The following is an 18,116-nucleotide window of genomic DNA, read 5'->3' as shown; positions in this document are numbered from 1 at the left end:
TGGTCCAATTAAGGTCATTTAAAAACCAGGACAATTCCTCACTTAAAAAAAAAACCCGGGACGCCCAGGACAGGATATGAAATACGGACATGTCCCAGGAAATACGGACGTTTGGTCACCCTATCGTACTAGGAATACATTTAGCAGCTAAGTCATTACTGACCTGCGCATTAGCCCCAACATGTTTTGCGTTGAGGTGGTAACGAAGGGTGGAAGTGCGCCTGTGATAAGTGCAAATAACAATATTTATGTTTGTACTTCCATTTGGAAGTTTCTTATATTTAAATTTCCCATCCACCAGCGTAGGCTCTTCAGTCATCTCCATCATGCTCATCTTATTTTTCCATGATATTGGTGATATTCAGTGGGGAATAAAACCACTATATCAAAAAAGGCCATTCCAATTTTTCCACCACATAATCAGCACATATCAAAGTATATAACAGAACAAAAAATTTTTTTTGGGGTATTTTGGGAATCAGTGTCCAAATAAGGGTACCGTACATGTGAAATCGGATACTGGACAGCAAATTGTGGAAAAACTGGACCACATACAGGCAGCTTAATTATTACTTCAACATTGCCACTGGAAGTACTTTGAAACATAAAACATAGATCAGCCTTCTACTCCATCCATGAGATAATGACAGGTGAAAATGACTCTTAGTTGATTTTTTTTTCCAACTTTGGGAATTTTTTCTATTGACACAACACAACTTACATCACCAGAAAGTACATAAATTACACATATACAAGTTTCTAAACATTCAGCCTTCTAGCTGTAATAGTTTTAGAGATATTCACATTCAAATATTGCTATTTAGCCACTTTTGCAAAAGATGCGTGAGGGTGGGGTTACAAAAACGGCTGTCAACTGTTTAAGTGTTCTCAAGTCTCACGCATTGAGTGTGTGACACACTCATTTTACCGTCTTCACACGCCACACTTCCGATTTCACACGGCGAAAAAAAAAAAATCTAGTTTATTTACCTCTGATCCATATATATATGTCTGATATATATATAAATGGCGATCGATCGCGAAATACAACTACGTTCGCCACCAACTCTTACACTCTAAAATGAATTCAAAACTTGAGAGCCCTGTGTATATCTAACAACAAAGACTGATCAAATAAAACACAGAGATTACACAGCGTCGTCTGGGTGACTGGGCAAAGAAAACCAAACAATTGTTTGATTACCGGAGTCACCTTACTAGGAGCAACAATCATAACTTCTGTCTTTTCCGCATTTAGCTGTAGGAAGTTATTAGCCAACCAGTCCCTAATGGCTTCCAAACAGTCTAGTAGCCTATGTAGACTCTGAATTTCATTCGGTTTAAAAGAGAAATAAAGCTGAATATCGTCAGCAAATAGATGATAAGTAATATTAAAGCCATCAATTATCTGGCCCAAGAGAAGCACGTAGAGAGAAAATAACAGTGGGCCCAGGACTGAACCCTGTGGAACACCACAGGACAAAAGAACAGAGTCAGAGACATAATTTTCCATAGTAACAGCAAAGCGACTTTCAGTTAAATAAGATGTAAACCATTTCAATGCTGTACCGGATAAACCTACACAATCTCTTAGTCTCTTAATTAAGATCTGATGGTCTACAGTATCGAATGCAGAACTGAGGTCAAGCAATACTAAAACTGAACAATCACCTACATCAGATGACATAAGCAGGTCATTAGAAACACTCAGCAGAGCCGTTTCTGTAGAATGACGTTTACAAAAGCCAGACTGGTACTTATCATATATTATATTTTTCCAGAGCAGCAGTGAGTTGATTGACTACCACCTTCTCTAAGATTTTAGACAAAAATGGTAGTTTAGATATTGGTCTATAGTTTTTAAGCTCTGCAGGATCAAGGTTTGTTTTTTAATCACTGGCTGGACAGATGCATGTTTAAAATAAGTAGGAACACAACCTGTCAACAAAGAAGAATTTATAAGTTAAGACTGCAGAGCCTATATCTGGTTTTTTATTTTTATTTCTATTTTTAAGTTTTTAAAAAATATAGTGAAGGTGGAATTATATCCAAGGAACTAAATGAAGGTTTAATTTTCGCAATAATGTCCATCAGATCTCCCAAGCTAATGGTTTGAAATGACTCCATAATTGTTAAAGAATGTTGTAGAGGAGCGCTAATTGTACACTTCACAGGCTGAATATTAGATCTGATGTTCGTTACCTTATCCACAAAGAAAGATAAAAACCTATTACAGTCTTTGACTGAGAAACATGGTAAAGTCGTGTTAGGAGGAGCAACTATTCGATTTAAAGTATCAAATAAGGATTTCCTAGGATTTCTCTTGGATGATAAAATACAATTCACGAAAAAGGTCGATCTGGCTTCTTGTACAAGCACATTAAATGTGGAACGATGCTCTTTAAGATTCAGGCGGTGAACTTCCAACCTAGTAGTTTTCCATAATCTCTCAGCCCTGTGACAGACCTGCCTGTAAGTATGAACCTACTGTGTTAACCATGGTTCAGTGTTATGGATAGATTTAGACCTGAGCTATATGGGTGCGACTTTATCCATGATATTTGAACAGTGTAGATTAAATGACTGCATTAAAAGCTCAGTGTCATCATAATCAATGTTAAAATTATAGAGTGTTGAAAACTGGTCAGCGGTGTTTTGGTTTATAATACAACAACGCCCCCCACCACCACCACCACCACCAATACCGCAACATAAATTCATGTATAATGTCTTTGGTTTTACGTTACTGGTTCTGCACAAGTCCTTTAGCTGCTAGAGCTCCTCTTTGTTGACTTGTTTTTGCTGTTGAGACTGTGTTGTCAGTGGACATGATGGGATTAATAGCCTGACAATTAATACTTCATTTTGGCCAACTTAAAAACACAGGCACAGTGGGTCACTAGAATATCTTAAGTTGGAGAGGCTTGACATTTTTTTTACAATTTCTCAGCCTCCTGAAGACTGAACAAGGGACACCAGGGGAAGGACTGGCTCTCAAACACTGAGGAAGACACAACTGAAATAAACTTTCCAACAGAAAGTATAGCCTTACAGAAAATACTTTAAAAAGTAAGGAAAGGATACAATCCAAGAAAAGCGAAAGACTCAAGAGAAAAGAGGACTCAGACTCAGACAACAGCTAGTGTTTTGGCAGAACACTGTCAAAAACTCGGCAACAAATGCTTTCAAGAGAGCTTCTTATAATGGCTTCCAAGCAGGTGTTGCTCATCTAGCCTGATTAGTCTGTTGGCTCCATCTGGCTGTACAGCTGTAAACTTTAAAACTCTTTCCTGACAGCCATGTGTTGTGAATCTATGGAACACCGATAGCTGAACAAATGTATACTGCTGTTTATGAACCCTGATGGCCAGGCCTGGACTGAGACAGTTGTTCTGAATGACAGCAACTCGGCCACAAAGTTGTAGGCCACATAAACTGACGGAACTGAGTCAGCGGATGCTGAAGTGCATAGTGCAAAGAGGTTGCCAAATTTCTGCAGAGTCAATCACTACAGACGTCCAAGCTTCATGTGGCCTACAGATTAGCTCAAGAACAGTGCGTAAAGAGCTCATAGAATGGGTTTCCATGGTCGTGCAGCTGCATTCCAAGCTATACATCACCAAGTGCACCATTGCAAAGCGTCGAATGCAGTGGTGTAAAGCACACTGCCACTGGACTCTAGAGCAGTGGAGGCGTGTTCTCCGGAGTTTTCTGGATCACGCATCTCCATCTGGCAATCTGATGAACGAGTCTGGGTTTGGCTGTTACCAGGAGAACAGTATTTGTCTGACTGCATTGTGCCAAGTGTAAAGTTTGGTGGAGGGGAGATTATGGTGTGGGGTTGTTTTTCAGGAACTGGGCTTGGCCCCTTAGTTTCAGGGAAAGGAACTCTGAATCCTTCAGTATACCAAGACATTTTGGACAATTCCATGCTCCCAACTTTGTGGGAAAAGTTTGAAGCTGGCCTCTTACCCTTCCAACATGACTGTGTACCAGTGCACAAAGCAATGTCCATAAAGACATGGTCTGATGAGTCTGGCGTGCATGAACTTGACTGCCCTGCACAGAGTCCTGACCTCAACCCAATAGAACAACTTTAGGATGAATTAGAGTGGAGATTGAGAGCCAAGCCTTTTCATCCAACATCAGTATGTGACCTGCACTTCTAGAACTACTAGTCACTTAAGTACCAAGTCTTCAAGTGGAAATGTAAATATCTGACTGATAGATTTGTGTAAACACTACTTTTCTAAGTATTTTAACAAAGAATATTAAATTTATAGTATAAAATGGAGTCATCTAGATTTCTTTGGAGTGGCCTGACCCCAGCGATCTTGAGCGTTATCGGAAATATGTCTGCTTCTAAGAAGTAGTTTATGATCTTTAAAACACTTAAAATAAGTCACAATAATCTAACATTTCACCTGTTAGATCTAAAATGAACAAGATGGAACAGTGGCAAATATGGCAGGAGGGTTCAGTGTGGGTTTTTGCATAATGCACAATAGAAAATAGAGTATTAACTAAGTATTGGCACCCCCCCCCCCCAACAGTATTAGCAAAAACAACCACGTAGTCCCCTTCTGTTTCATCTGTTTTCTGCAGTTTGATTTTGCCCTTGCAAAGACTGAGGATTTGAAAGTGTGTAGCATGTGCTGCAGATGAAAACTCAACTCATGAAAATATGTCCTGTATTGTTTGTTTTAATGTACAGATAAAAATTGTGGAATCTAAATCAAATTTGGTTTGCACAAACAAGCAAGACAATGGCTGTAGATCTTAGTAGTAAATCTTAAATGTAAAGGTTTTTAAAACCATATTAATAAGTATGGAAGGATTCAGTACTGTGACACTGAACTTGCGGTGTGAAGAGATATCACTGAAGATAGAAGGGCTGGGTCTCAGTAAGACTGCATACAGAATTTTAAACATTCTTTGCTTTTAAGAAGTCAAACTATAACGCCACCCATCTGCCTAATGCCACCCATCTACATCCATCCACCGCATCCACATGTATGTGTGTTGCTGTCAGCGTGTCACAATGTGTGTTGTGATTATGCTTCATCTCTTTTCATCTCCCACATCCCTCAGCAGCACATGGACACTCATGAGTTTGTATCCACAAGTAGGTCAGTAGGCCAACTTACAAATACAAAAGGAATGAAAGGGACTTGATTAGCCAACTTCACAACATTTTTAACCCCACAAACAGCAGACGTTCGTGGCACATTCCCTGACATCTGCATTTCGGTGTTTTAATGTTCACCGTGGAATGTTTCTTGGCCATTCTTAATGTCCTATTGTAGTCCTTGCAGGACATGTGTACAGTAGTCCTCTACTCTATATATCTTGACGGTTCAATCACCCCCGCGGTGGCCATCTTGGTCATTTGTTGCTCCGCTGCCAAACACTTAGCGAGCGAATTTAACTGTTTGTACTTGAGTGCAAAGTATTTTTTATTTGAATATAGCAAGCAAACAAACATATAAAGAAATATATGTTACAAGCAGAAAGGTAATTTTTTAAATTAAGATTTCTTCTCCTTAGTACATGTAAGGTTTGTTTTTCCATCTTGGTTGTGAATCCAAAAAACTACCTCGAAGTTAGCCATTATGCTCCCACCTTGACCATAATTGTACTGGTTGTTCTTCCTTAAGACCCTGGGGTGCAATAGTTCTCAATAGGAAAGACACGGAGTCAAACATACCAAAAGTAAGCACACTTTATTGAGGAGTGATTACACCATTATTTGCAAATAAATTCATAAAAAATCAGACAATGTGATTTTCCGAATTTTTTAAATAAATTTTGTCTCTCATAGTTGAGGTCTACCTATTATGTCAATTACAGGCCTCTCTCCTTTTTTTAAAGTGGGAGAACGTGCACAATTGATGACTGACTAAATACTTTTTTCCCCACTGTATACAGAAGAGAATTAGGGAACTGATTCAGACATGGTTGAGATAACTAAAGAGGGGCAGATTTACAAATGAACAAGCGTTACACCTGAAATTACAACACTGAGCATATGGAAGAAGGAAACAAATGTACGACTGACAGGGAGGAAGGAGCCAGGTGTAACACTTACATATTCCATTTTATGTTTTCATTTAATTTGAAATATACATAACTGATGTTGATTTTTGGTTCGTTTACATTATGAACTCACACTAGATGTTTAAAATAGTTCACCACACTACTCCAAACAGTTTGCATAAATTTGTTCCCCCTCATAGTCATTGTCCTCTGTCCTATTCTCTACATCAGCATGTATATTAATGTAGTCATCATCGGAGTCCTGTGAATTCTCTCTCTGCTGGAAAATATCAGCATTTTCATAATCATCATCATCATCAACCTTATCCAGCCCTCGAGGAAAGTCATAGGTGTTTCTGGCACCTACAGAGTGTCACATACATAAAGAAATCAAATTTCTCAGGAACAAGATTTGATGTTGTGTAGAAGAGTATCAATGCTTATAAAACAGTTTAGTCATTTAAATATTTCAAAAATTCCACGTCTTAAGTATTAAAAAAATGAAAAACGAACCCAGCTGAAAGTCCTCACACTTTCTGTGCTCCAGTTTCTCATCAATCTGGTTTTGTTCTTTGCGTCTCTTTATGAAGCAAATGCTAACTGGCGCTAATATGATCAGCAGTATGATCAGCAGAGCAGCTGTCACTCCAAAACCAATGAAGAGAGCCAGTGATGCTGTGAGAGAAAAGACCATTAACATATCAACTACACCACATACAACATAAACAAACAAAACTTTTATAGCTCACTTTACCTTTGACAGTAATGACCAAGACTTCTGTGTTGTTGGATGTAAAAGTGAGTCCAGACACATCTACTTCATAAAAACAGCTGTAATTTCCCTGACTGTCAAAATCCACCTCAGGAAAGATGAAGGTGGATGAGTGGTTATCAGCTGACTGAGTTCTGCTGATGTTGGATCCACTGAACTCCAGGTGGAATGAGCCTCCTGGATACTGAGGTTCAGTGGAGCAGATGATGGAGAAGCTGTGACTCCTGGTCACCTCTGACCTCTGAGGACCCAGTTGGAACCTTCCATCAGGAGAACTGAAGGAGATATTGGGCCTTTGCAGATTCACTGGAAAACAGAAGAATTTAAAAGGCTGCAAACTAATATCACAGATCTGACTATGAAAACTGCAAACACCCACAACAGAGAAACCAACAGAAGTTGACTGGAGATCTGAAATCCCACATGGAAACTCTTGTCTAGTACTAGCAGAAAGTAAGAGGAGTTTTATGATAATTTGTTATGTGAGATATTTTCATTAGACACAAATGCAAAGGTCAAATGTCCAGAACTGAGCAATAATCACTCTGCTCCATCTGTGTTCAATGTCATGTTATGCAGGTCAAGTGCCACTCAAGAAACAGGAAGTGGCTGGTACTGCATGACTTGGAGCAAGTGCATCACCGTCACCATGGTTGCCAATGTACTTTACTGGCAGACTTAGCTAGTGAGTAGGATTTGTCCTTTACTACACAGTGAAAATTAGCTAAACATAAAAATACTTGGTCTGGTTAAGTCCATATATGTTTTTCCTGTGGGTGTGGTTACGTGTGCGTGTGTTCATTCATCGCACCTGTCTCGTTACCGTGATGTGCTACATTTGGGTCTCGTTTATTTTTCGGTATTTAATGTGTGTCTATGTTGTGATGTTTGCTCATCTTTGAGGCAATGTCTGTTGCATTTGTCTCTCGCTAATGTTACTAAGCACTACCACGCTAAATAATAAACGTCATTTGTTTAAAGCAATGCCTCGGTTTCAGCATGTCCTACAACCTTCCTGGAAAGGTAAAAGTGGAAATACATGATTTTAAATGATTTGGACTAAAGCAACTTAGATCTTCATTAAAAAATTCAAAGTATTTGAATTCAGTATTTGTACAAGAACTGCAGAATGGCACCATGAGACATCTATGCTGAGAAGAATCCCCTAAGTCTCTAACATCTCAGAAATACTAGTTTCACTCTAAACATCAGTATTTTCAAAATTGCCACACACATTGCTACAGTTAAGTTTTGTAATGCAGTAGTGCACATATTTACCAATACTCTTCACACAGTTTAATGATACTACAAAGTAAAAACGCATTACACCCTGCACATACCCACAGTAATACCAATGGAGCTGCTCGTGGGTGAGGTGATGTCATTTCCCTGGTATAAGTAATCACAGCTGTACTGGCCCTGATGGGAGGGGTGCACAGTCAAAGTAAATACTGCAGTAGATTCAGCTGTTTGGGTAGTTAAATGCATCCCATCTCTGTACAGTCGGAAGTCTGCAGAGATGCAGGTTGGATTGGGTGTGGTACATCTGAACTGAATGACCTCTCCAGGTGAAACAACAGAGTGTGATGGGATTTGGATGAATGTGGGACTTCTCAAGACATCTGTTAAAGAAATAAGTTCAGTTGTTTTGTAAATGCATTTGTTCATTAACTTTTCTGCTACAAATAACATCCACTTACCTGAACACACAACTCCAGCATCTTCAGTATGTCCACAGTTTTCGACCCCATATCCTCCATGTGAACAATGATCTAAATAGATCTCAGTTCCTTTACACTGAACATCATCCAGCCATGTTGGTTCTCGTCCCTGACCAAAGTGGGCACTGGTAGGGGCCCTGAGAGTTTGGCCACATCCCAGCTGTCTGCACACAACCTCTGCATCCTTCATGTCCCAGTCATCATCACACACTGTTCCCCACTGTCCATTATAGTAGATCTCCACTCTACCACAGCAGTGTGTCGTACTGTTCACCAGTCTGATCTCTTTGGTCTCTGATTCTTCATATTAAAACAAATAATGTTTGTTATAATTATAGACTGCTTCATTATTAACAAGCTGCAATTTCAAAACACATTGTCATCAAAGCAAAACATTATTATTTCATAAGTCTTTATAGTTGTACTTAAGAAGATATATTAATCAAACATCTACTTGAAATCTAATCTTAGATGAGAAGTGATCACTGAATGATTTGTTTGTTCATCCTTGCAGGTATTAGGAAATGTTTCCCCCACTTAAACACATTGTGAATAAACACACTGAAGAGAAATAATATACTGTACAAACATCTAAGTATCTCTGCAGTGAAACAAGTCATACTTGTCTGTGTTGTATGACTAAATTATATAGGTCAAATTAGCTAATGCATAATAATGTTATGACCTAACCAGAAACAGGTAGCTTCCATGTGAATGTATTTGTTCATATGAGTTTTGGTGCTCACACATGAGCCTGAATGAAGACAACTGTCAAAGGTGAGCCTGAACCTAAATCATTCACACTACTGAACTGTGTTTTATATTGGTGTGCTAGAGCTGGGCGATTAATCGATATTATCTATTCATTCGAATTTACAGTTAAGGACGATGTGTTTTTAAGAAAATCGATTTTCTGAGTTTTAATTTTCACCACCGACGCTGCACTGTGGGCTCCCGTAGTTCAGTGAGTTTAGCACCTCCCACCCATCCACCCTCAACACACACACACACACACACACATGACTGCGGAGCTTGTGCCCAAGAAAAGAGCAACTAGCTCCGTGATCTGGAGTTGTAGTAAAATGTGTAATTTGTCTCCATTTTAGTGTGTAAAATGGAGACAAATTAATTATATCGCGATCCATTCTTAGTGTTGACTTGTAACTCCCGCATGGCCCAACACAAAAGTAGCCCAAAAAACCCAGAATTTTTACCCGCGGCTGGGTTTTCAAACAAGCCCAATTTGGCGTGAAAACGCGAACCTGGCAACTATGGTAGTATAAAGTATAAACTGTGGTACACTGTAAAAAATGTTTGTTGAATTTACGGTAATAAACTATAAAATAGCAACAGTAAAAGATCATAAAGTAGAAAACAGTATATCACTGTAACAGATGCAATAGTTTACTTTAAAAAAATAAACAGTATATAAAATTAATTTTTACAGTCATAATATGTAGAAAGCACACATTTTTAATGTTAATTTCAATATTTTAGGTAAAATATATTAGAAAATTCCGTAATGTAGTAAACAAGGAATTACCCTAAAAAAAAAAAAAATATTCAGTCTAAATTACAGATTTTGCTGATGAGTAGCCTACATTTCAATTTACAGGGAAAACCATTCATCAATCAGCAAAATCGCACCTTGATTTCTACAGAAAGAAAATGCTAAAAATATGGCCAGTGCTGAAAGGTAAAGCATGTTGAAATATAGGACAATGTACTGCCATTTTAGAAATTGTCTTTGTAAATATGGGTCAAATATTTATACATATAAGGAATACTGTGTTTTCTGGAACATAAGGTGCACTTAAAAGTTTTCGATATTCAAGTCTTGTGCTATCATTGCTGCCTTCACTCGAATGGTGACTGTAGAGACGCTTCTCCCGCTGTTCTTTACTCAATTACATTTTACGTAATGTTCTCTGGTTAGTTTATCGCTGCCAGCGTACACATTACATATCTGTGTCAGGGACAGATTTTTGAATTCAGTGCACATACAAGGCGCATTGCTGATTTTTGAGAAAATTTAAGGCTTTTCTGCTTAAAGTCTGTAAAATTGTGCAGCGTCGGTCCACTGGGGGCGGCGCTACTTCCCATGAGCCCCCGTGGCTCCGTTATTGATACGCGTTATGTGTAAGTGTTATGACATGCTGTTGTTGATTATGTATTTGATTATATTTTTTGTTAGTTTAAGTCTCCCTGTATTAGTTTATGTAGTTGTACATTGTCTGAGTCTACCTACCGTGTTTGTTTAATGTTACAGTGCTAATGACCTGCCCTCATGTTTCACATATTGTGTTAAATACGCGTGATTACGGCTTCATGCGTGATTACGTTGCTAAGGCAAAATAAAAGTGATTTGTTGCAACCAATGTGGCAACCAATGATCTATCTATATTGTAGATCATTGGTGGCAACAACTGGGAGGCCCTAGTGATGGCGGCCTACCAGTAATTTACTGTGAAGTTGGACTTTACAATCAAATACTGTAAAATAATAATGGTTGTAATGTATTCATCATAGAGATAAACAGTAAAAAACAGTTGTTTTTAAAATTATTCACCATAAATAGGTTTATTTTTAAAAGTTGTTAATTTTACAGTGTATTATTGTAAGCTGTAAAGTCATTTTCCGTAAAAAGAACAGTTCTAAATGATGAAATTTACAGTTGTCAAAAAAGATACCGTAGTGTTTTTTACATTGTCACCTTTTTTTTACGGTAAAGTTCTGGCAACCACAGCTGCCAGTCTTTTACCGTAAATTTAACAGATTTTTTTTTACAGTGTAGTATAAAGAAACACCCCTCAAAAACAGGGGAAGGAACATTTACCTGACGGATTTTAATGGTACATTATGTTTCAGGTTTGAAAAGTGCTGGAATTTAGGCTAAAGTGAAGGCAGCCCTGTTCTTAATCGGAATGTAGACAGCGTGACTGTCAGTACACAACATGCAACAATTGTTAAATTATATTTGTTTTACATTTTATTAAAAAAGGCACCAAATTATTTATATCTATTTATTTTTTGAGGGTGTGTTTTATTTATTTATTTATTTAAAGTTTGAAGTTGCATTGTGTCAGTGCTTAAACTATGTTGGAGAAAGCCTTCTAAAAGTTACTGAATGTTTGTCACGGTGAGGCGGCCCCCTACCGGTCGCCTCCGTCCACAGCGGCTGTGTTGTTGTTGTTTTGTGACGTTGTGTACGCCCCTCAGGTGGGCGGAGCCCGTGATCCGCTCCCACCTGATGGTCGTTTGTCTGTCTATATATGTCTTGTCTTTGTACCAGTTGACCGCTGGTCATTATATCCTTAATTTGGATCTATTGCACGGGTTTTAGGTTTGCACACTTTATATTAAAGCATCCTTTTTCCCTGAGACTTGGCGTGATCGCTTCCTTTTTGTTGCTCACACCTGCCCGTCACAGAATGACCAGCCACCCTTCGGAAGCCGCCGAGTCTCTTTTTCTTTCTCCTTCGTTCGTGGTCATGTCTCGTGGTAAGTGTTTGTCTGCGTGGTGTTTTGTGAAGAGTTCCGCCGTGCTTTTGTGTTGTGTTTGTGGCACGGCGTGGACCAGGGCTGTCTGCCCTGGGAAAACTCTTCGTGTCTGTTTGTTAGTTTGTCTGAAGAGCTCCGCCGTGTGTGTTTGTGGCACGGCGAAGACCAGGGCGTCTTCCCTGGAAAGGCTCTTCATGTTTTGTGTTTGTTAAAACGTGTGTTCATGTCAACGGATGTGTGGATCAGTGTGCGTGCTCGTTATGTTCTATGTTGAATGTTTTGTGTGTGACGCGGTCGCCGCTCGTCACCATCGCCTTGCTCCCCGTGTGTCTTGTGTTAAATGTGGGGAGCGACTGCGACTCTGAGCGGCGCGCGTCACTGTGTTTATGTAGAGCACGCATGTGTAGGTCCCGTCTGTCTGTCTGTGCACCGTTTTTGTTTGCTTGTCTAGTCTTTGTGTGTGTGTTGTGTCCTAGCGTGTTGTCTACTGTTAAGTGTAATTCCACGCTTGCTCCTCCCCTTAAATGTGTGTTTGGGAGGGGGGCGGTTGTGGTCCCGTGCCACTGGGTATGGCAAGGAGGGCGTCTGAGGCGCGTTTGTGTTCTGTGTTGGGGTGTGTGTGTGTGTGCTGTTTCTGTGCAGGTGCTTCCCCCTGGCGGTGTCGTGGTGTTCCTGGACCTTGTGGGGGTCTCCACCTGGCAGGAGCCCCCTTGTGTTGTGGGGTGACCGGAGCCCGGTCATGAAGAGCCCCTCCCTAGAGGGCTGGGGCCCCCGGATGTTTGGGGACCATGGGGCTCCGGTCTGAAAAGCTCCTGCTGAGGGAGGAGATCCTCCCTCCTGCCCGGGGTGACCAGGAGGCCCTTGGGGCTGCTCCCTAGCCCACGTCGGGGGTGCTCTGGGCCTCGGTCTCTGGCGCTCCTGGGTTGGGTGGAGGAGTCCACCTTGTGATGAGGGACCCCGGGAGGGGTTGGCTCCCCCAGGAGGCTGGGGTGACCCCTAGCAGAAGGCAGGGGTCAGCTCTGGGAGGAGGTAGGTCCAGGAGGTGAGGAAGTCACGCCTCGGGGAGGTAACCTGCACACACACATACGCTAAGGACGACACAGGAGCCATAGCTCCTCGTCCTCACACCTGTGGGGCTCACCGGCCAAGGGCCGGTTAGGGCGCGAGGGCCCTATGACTGACCGGGGCGTGGTTATGTGTTGTTAACGGCCCAGTCGGTCCAGGGTCCCGCCCAGGGAGGTGAGCTGACTAACGTTATGTGTTTTGTGTTTCAGCTCGTGGACTGCAGGAGGTGTGTCCCTGCCTGTCCTTGCCTTCCTGCCCCTTCGTGTTGTTGTGCAGCCGCTGTGTGCCACACACCCAGTGGAGGGGAGTGCGGCTTGGTGGGGGGGTCTGTCACGGTGAGGCGGCCCCCTACCGGTCGCCTCCGTCCACAGCGGCTGTGTTGTTGTTGTTTTGTGACGTCGTGTACGCCCCTCAGGTGGGCGGAGCCCGTGATCCGTTCCCACCTGATGGTCGTTTGTCTGTCTATATATGTCTTGTCTTTGTACCAGTTGACCGCTGGTCATTATATCCTTAATTTGGATCTATTGCACGGGTTTTAGGTTTGCACACTTTATATTAAACCATCCTTTTTCCCTGAGACTTGGCGTGATCGCTTCCTTTTTGTTGCTCACACCTGCCCGTCACAATGTTCTCACTTGTTTAGAATTGTTTTGCTTGTTTCTGGTTGCACTTTAACTCCAAAGGGGAAATTTAAGTGAAAAATAAATTAAAACTTTTTTTAACCATTCCTTTATCATCTGTAGTTTTTTAGTAGAGGAAAATAAATCTATTAAAATCAAAAATCGGATAAAAAAAAAAATTTATCGAAGATTTTTTTGGAGGGCCATATCGCCCAGCTCTATGGTGTGCTATTATTTTTGGTCTTGATACAATGTATAATTTTTATATTATATAAGTGTAAAGTTTGGAATTTGTTTGTGGAAATGCATTGTTGGAATGTTTAGATATTTACCAACCACCTAGAAAGAACACAGCAACCACTAGCAACACAACATCAGCAACAATCTGGGATAACATAGCAATTAGTTAGCAAAGACCTAGTAACTGGCAACTGCTTAATAAAAGCACAGCAAATTAGCAACCACCTAGAATATCGCAGCAACTACTAGCAATGGCATAACAACCATATACATCAAGCTCTTTCCAAGCACTGTGTATTTTTTCAGGAAATGCAGACCTAGTTTCTCTGATGTAGTTCAGTGTTGACAAATAAAGATGGCAGTATTGCAGTGTCTTTCAGATTTCAGTATCATTGGACATTGTAATTTTCTTTCTAATCTATGAAGGTTTCTCCATACCTGAACACGTAACACCAGCATCTTCACCATGACTACAGTCGTGTTGCCCAAATCCTCTATGAGGGCACTGTGTGAGGGAGCTTTCACCTCCAGAACAAATAACATTATCCAGAAATATCGGACCACTTCCCTGACCAAAGTGGGCCGTGTTAGGGGCACTAAGGGCTTGGCCACATCCCAGCTGTCTGCACACCACCTCTGCATCCTTCATGTCCCAGTCATCATCACACACTGTCCCCCACTGCCCATTATGGTAGATCTCTACTCTACCAGAGCAGGCATTACTGCCCCCGATGAGTCTTAAGGTAAGGCCATCTATCAGGAAAGAATAAAAATTCAGTTTTAATAAATGGTCACATATGTGCAGAACTAAGCCAAACATTGTTTTCTGTGTGTTATAATGTAAAACATTCTGCAAAGGATGTCTGAAGAGTCAAGATGCATGATGGTTTATTGGAAGAATCTACAGCCTACAAGCCAAAGTTTATGACTGAACCAGACACTTACCAGCAAACAAGGAAACATTAAAGACACTGGAAACTGGAAAAAAAGAGAATTGTTATTAAGCTGATGATTCATTTCCAAGCAACAATCTAGCTACAAAACAAACCACTTCATATGTGTGCCTGTGTCTGTTCCTGTATGTGCGTCTGTGCATCATTGGCTATTTGTAACTTTTTATGTTAAGTACAGTATATTTGCATTCTTTGAATATGAAATTACTGTATCCTGAGGAGATATATAAATATTTTATTTGGGGATATGTTTTACACATATCTCTTGGTTTTTTTTGTCTAATTATCTGAAATACAAGAGTGTGCTAGACTGCTACATGTTTTAGGGAAGAATACTTTTGTTTAATTAGGAAAATGGCTTTGAATGTTGGCAAAGTATGGCTTTGGCAAAAAATCTTATCCCATGGGTAAAACTGTTATTATCCCCTTTAGCCTCAGCTTTTACTCAGAATATTTCCCTGCCTACTGATCTACAAATCATAGTGTCAAGCTACGGAGGCCCCCTTCCGGCTGCCCCCATCAGCAGTGGCAGTATTTCATGTTGGCCTGTCACAGAATAACCAGCCAACTTTCGGCTGTGTTACTTTAAGTAACACTGAGGTGACTTGAGAGTGTGACCACAATAGTGCTGTTCTCTCGTTTGTCATGTATCGCATGATTATGCTTAGCCCAGGGGCCAAAATAGCTCCTGTCAAAGATGGAGATCTATCCCGTCATGCTGGCGGAAACCAGGTCATAGACCCTAGCAATTCCTGGAGTGGGTGGAGCAGTCCACTCGGTGTGGAGCCTCCCTGTAATGGGAGGTCTCCCAAGGGGACTGGAGAGACTAAATGCTAGGGGCAGTGTCAAGCTAATGTCTGTGTTGTGTTTTTAGCTCAGGGACTGCAGGAGGTGTCTCCTGCACCTTCGTTGTGTGTTTTGTGTACTGCCGCTGCTGGCCGCACGACTGAGGAGACATGTAGCTTGGTGGAGGGGGTCTGTTACGGTACAGAGGCCCCCTGTCAGTCACCCCCATCAGCAGCAGTAGTATTTCATGTTGTCCTCTTGTTGTGACATTGTTGGTGGCCCATTAGAGAACCCAACACCTGAGGGTCGTTAGTCTGTCTATATATGTCTTGTCTTTGTACCACTTGACTGCTGGTTATTGTATCCTTCATTTGGATTATGTCATGGGTTTTGCATTGGTGCACTTTATTCATTAGATCCTCCATTTTCCCTGAGAGTGCTGTGATTGCTTCCTTATTTTTTTACACTCCCTTGCCCATCGGACATGGCTGTCCCCCAAGTACACTATTTGTACTGGACACATCAAGGCTCATTCCATTGTGCTTGTCAGTGACCCCCAAATTCAGGGCATAACCAGTAAAATACCATCCTGATGACCTGGTGTAACCCTCCTGAAATTAGGGTTACTAATCTCTGGAATCGTTGAGGTCATTGCCTTAGGATGGCGCTCTGTACATTCTTTTTAAGGGAACTCCTGTCGAAGAAGAACCCCCTTTTTTCCTGAGTGATTTTCCTGACGCGCTAGAGATAGAAACTCTCAGACTTCGATGGGAAATAACAAAGCTCTCAGGATGATGTAATAATTTTGTATAGGTAAACTAATAAGGACATTCTCCAATTAGACATCCAACTTGAGAGTTCAGTCGAAGCGATTCCATCGAGGTATCCAGCACTAGAAACTCTGGTGAGTGAACACGCGAGAGATAGGGGTCTTCTTGTAACAAAATGATTTACGACCTTACCCTCAAAATGACCCCCACCCCACCCCTTTTGTCTGCCCACTCTTTGGGGCAGACTATCAAGAAGGAAATGTTTTCTTGGAGGAATTATGTGTATCACACATCAATATTAAATAAAATGTACCGACCCTTCAAACCTCTTTTCTCTTTTCCTGAGAGAAGACTCAGCGTCTCAGACACACAGACTTAAAGTTGTACCTCTGCACTTCTCCCCGATGCATTTATCGCACAGACTGAGCCTGACATGTCCAAACGTTAATGTTGTAAATTTCGTCTTTTTCCTGCATCACTCCCCTCGCAGATTACCTACCATTTCCCTAGTTTCCCCTACACACACACACACACACACACATTAGGCAATTTAGGCAAATGCTAGGGGCGCTGTCGGTCCAGGGGCATTTTAATAAATGTGAAAACAAGCAAAGTCCACATAATCATAATTTCATTGTTTAATAATATTAGTCAAATTAATAATTATTATAAAAACATCATGACACCTATCACCCGCACGGCAAAAAAATGTTGTTTATTTATCTCTGATCTACATCTATGATTCAATGAGTTACTAGTTCGCCAACCACTGGCGATCGATCGATCGCGATATACTTAATTTGTGTGTTACGGTGGGTCGGTCCGGACGCCAACAGAGGGCGCATGCTCGCACACCTCCCTTCACACACACACACACACCCACTCACTCTCGGTCACGCCCTCGCTCTCAATCGCCCAGACTCGGGCTCCTTATATTCCTGCAGGTCGCGCCGTCCAGCGCTGCGCATACTTCCTGCACCCCTCGCCTCACTTCGTGGGAAAAGTCCGCTGCAACGCTGTTCCTGCCCGACGTCGCTACACAGCCTTTTCTTTGCTTTAGTATTCCTTTTTGCCTGTTGTTTTGTACCGCCCAGTGGCCTGAGTATTTCTGTTGATTATGGAGAATAAAACATTAGATTCTCAACCTCTGCCTCCTGCTGCCTCCAACCCCGCGTCACAGAATGCGCAGCCTGTGGCAGCTGGAGCAGAAGAGCCGTCCCCACTGGAGGTCCTAGCCATGCAAGGCAGGACCATAGGAAAACAGCAACAGGACATACAAGAGCTGAAGGGCCTAGTGCAGGCGATGTCCAGTTGCTTGCAGAGCCTTACCCAGGCGAGTGCTTCTCGCTCCTCGGTCCGGGAGGAGACCGTCCACATAGCCCCTCCAGAAGCCTACGGAGGGGACCCGGACAAGTGCGAGGGGTTTTTGGTACAGTGTGGGTTGTACTTCCAGTACCAGAGAGAGTGGCATACGCGCTGTCGCGTCTTACCAGCAAGGCACTGGAGTGGGGGTCGGCGCTGGTGAAGAGCGAGTCGCCCCTGCTATCCTCTTACAGCGGATTCATCGCGGAGCTGAAAGAGGTGTTCAATCACCCAAGACAAGGGAGGGCGTGTGCACAGAGCCTCCTGCGTATGCGTCAGGGCACGCGACC

At 41.8% G+C, this 18,116-nt stretch overlaps 1 protein-coding gene across 2 annotated transcripts in view; it reads right to left on the bottom strand.

The window, feature by feature from the left end:
- Window positions 1-5,704: 5,704 nt before the first annotated feature.
- LOC143504704 (scavenger receptor cysteine-rich domain-containing protein DMBT1-like) overlaps window positions 5,705-18,116 on the bottom strand; it is a 49,325-nt gene continuing 36,913 nt past the window's right edge. Inside the window, exons 2-8 of one of the 2 annotated variants that reach the window (XM_076996000.1) lie at window positions 14,901-14,933; window positions 14,394-14,708; window positions 8,509-8,829; window positions 8,149-8,430; window positions 6,791-7,114; window positions 6,550-6,711; window positions 5,705-6,399 (exon numbers count right to left, since the gene is read on the bottom strand). In XM_076996000.1, coding sequence (XP_076852115.1) covers window positions 6,197-6,399; window positions 6,550-6,711; window positions 6,791-7,114; window positions 8,149-8,430; window positions 8,509-8,829; window positions 14,394-14,708; window positions 14,901-14,933 — 1,640 coding nt within the window. In that variant the 3' untranslated portion in view covers window positions 5,705-6,196. The remainder of the gene's footprint in view (window positions 6,400-6,549; window positions 6,712-6,790; window positions 7,115-8,148; window positions 8,431-8,508; window positions 8,830-14,393; window positions 14,709-14,900; window positions 14,934-18,116) is intronic. The other variant, XM_076996009.1, reaches the window with a different exon arrangement.

The sequence above is a fragment of the Brachyhypopomus gauderio genome, chromosome 2, assembly GCF_052324685.1.
Source record: "Brachyhypopomus gauderio isolate BG-103 chromosome 2, BGAUD_0.2, whole genome shotgun sequence".
Lineage (NCBI taxonomy): Eukaryota > Metazoa > Chordata > Actinopteri > Gymnotiformes > Hypopomidae > Brachyhypopomus > Brachyhypopomus gauderio.
The sequence above is the reverse complement of the archived record's forward strand: the minus strand, read 5'-3'. Positions and strand labels throughout refer to the sequence as shown.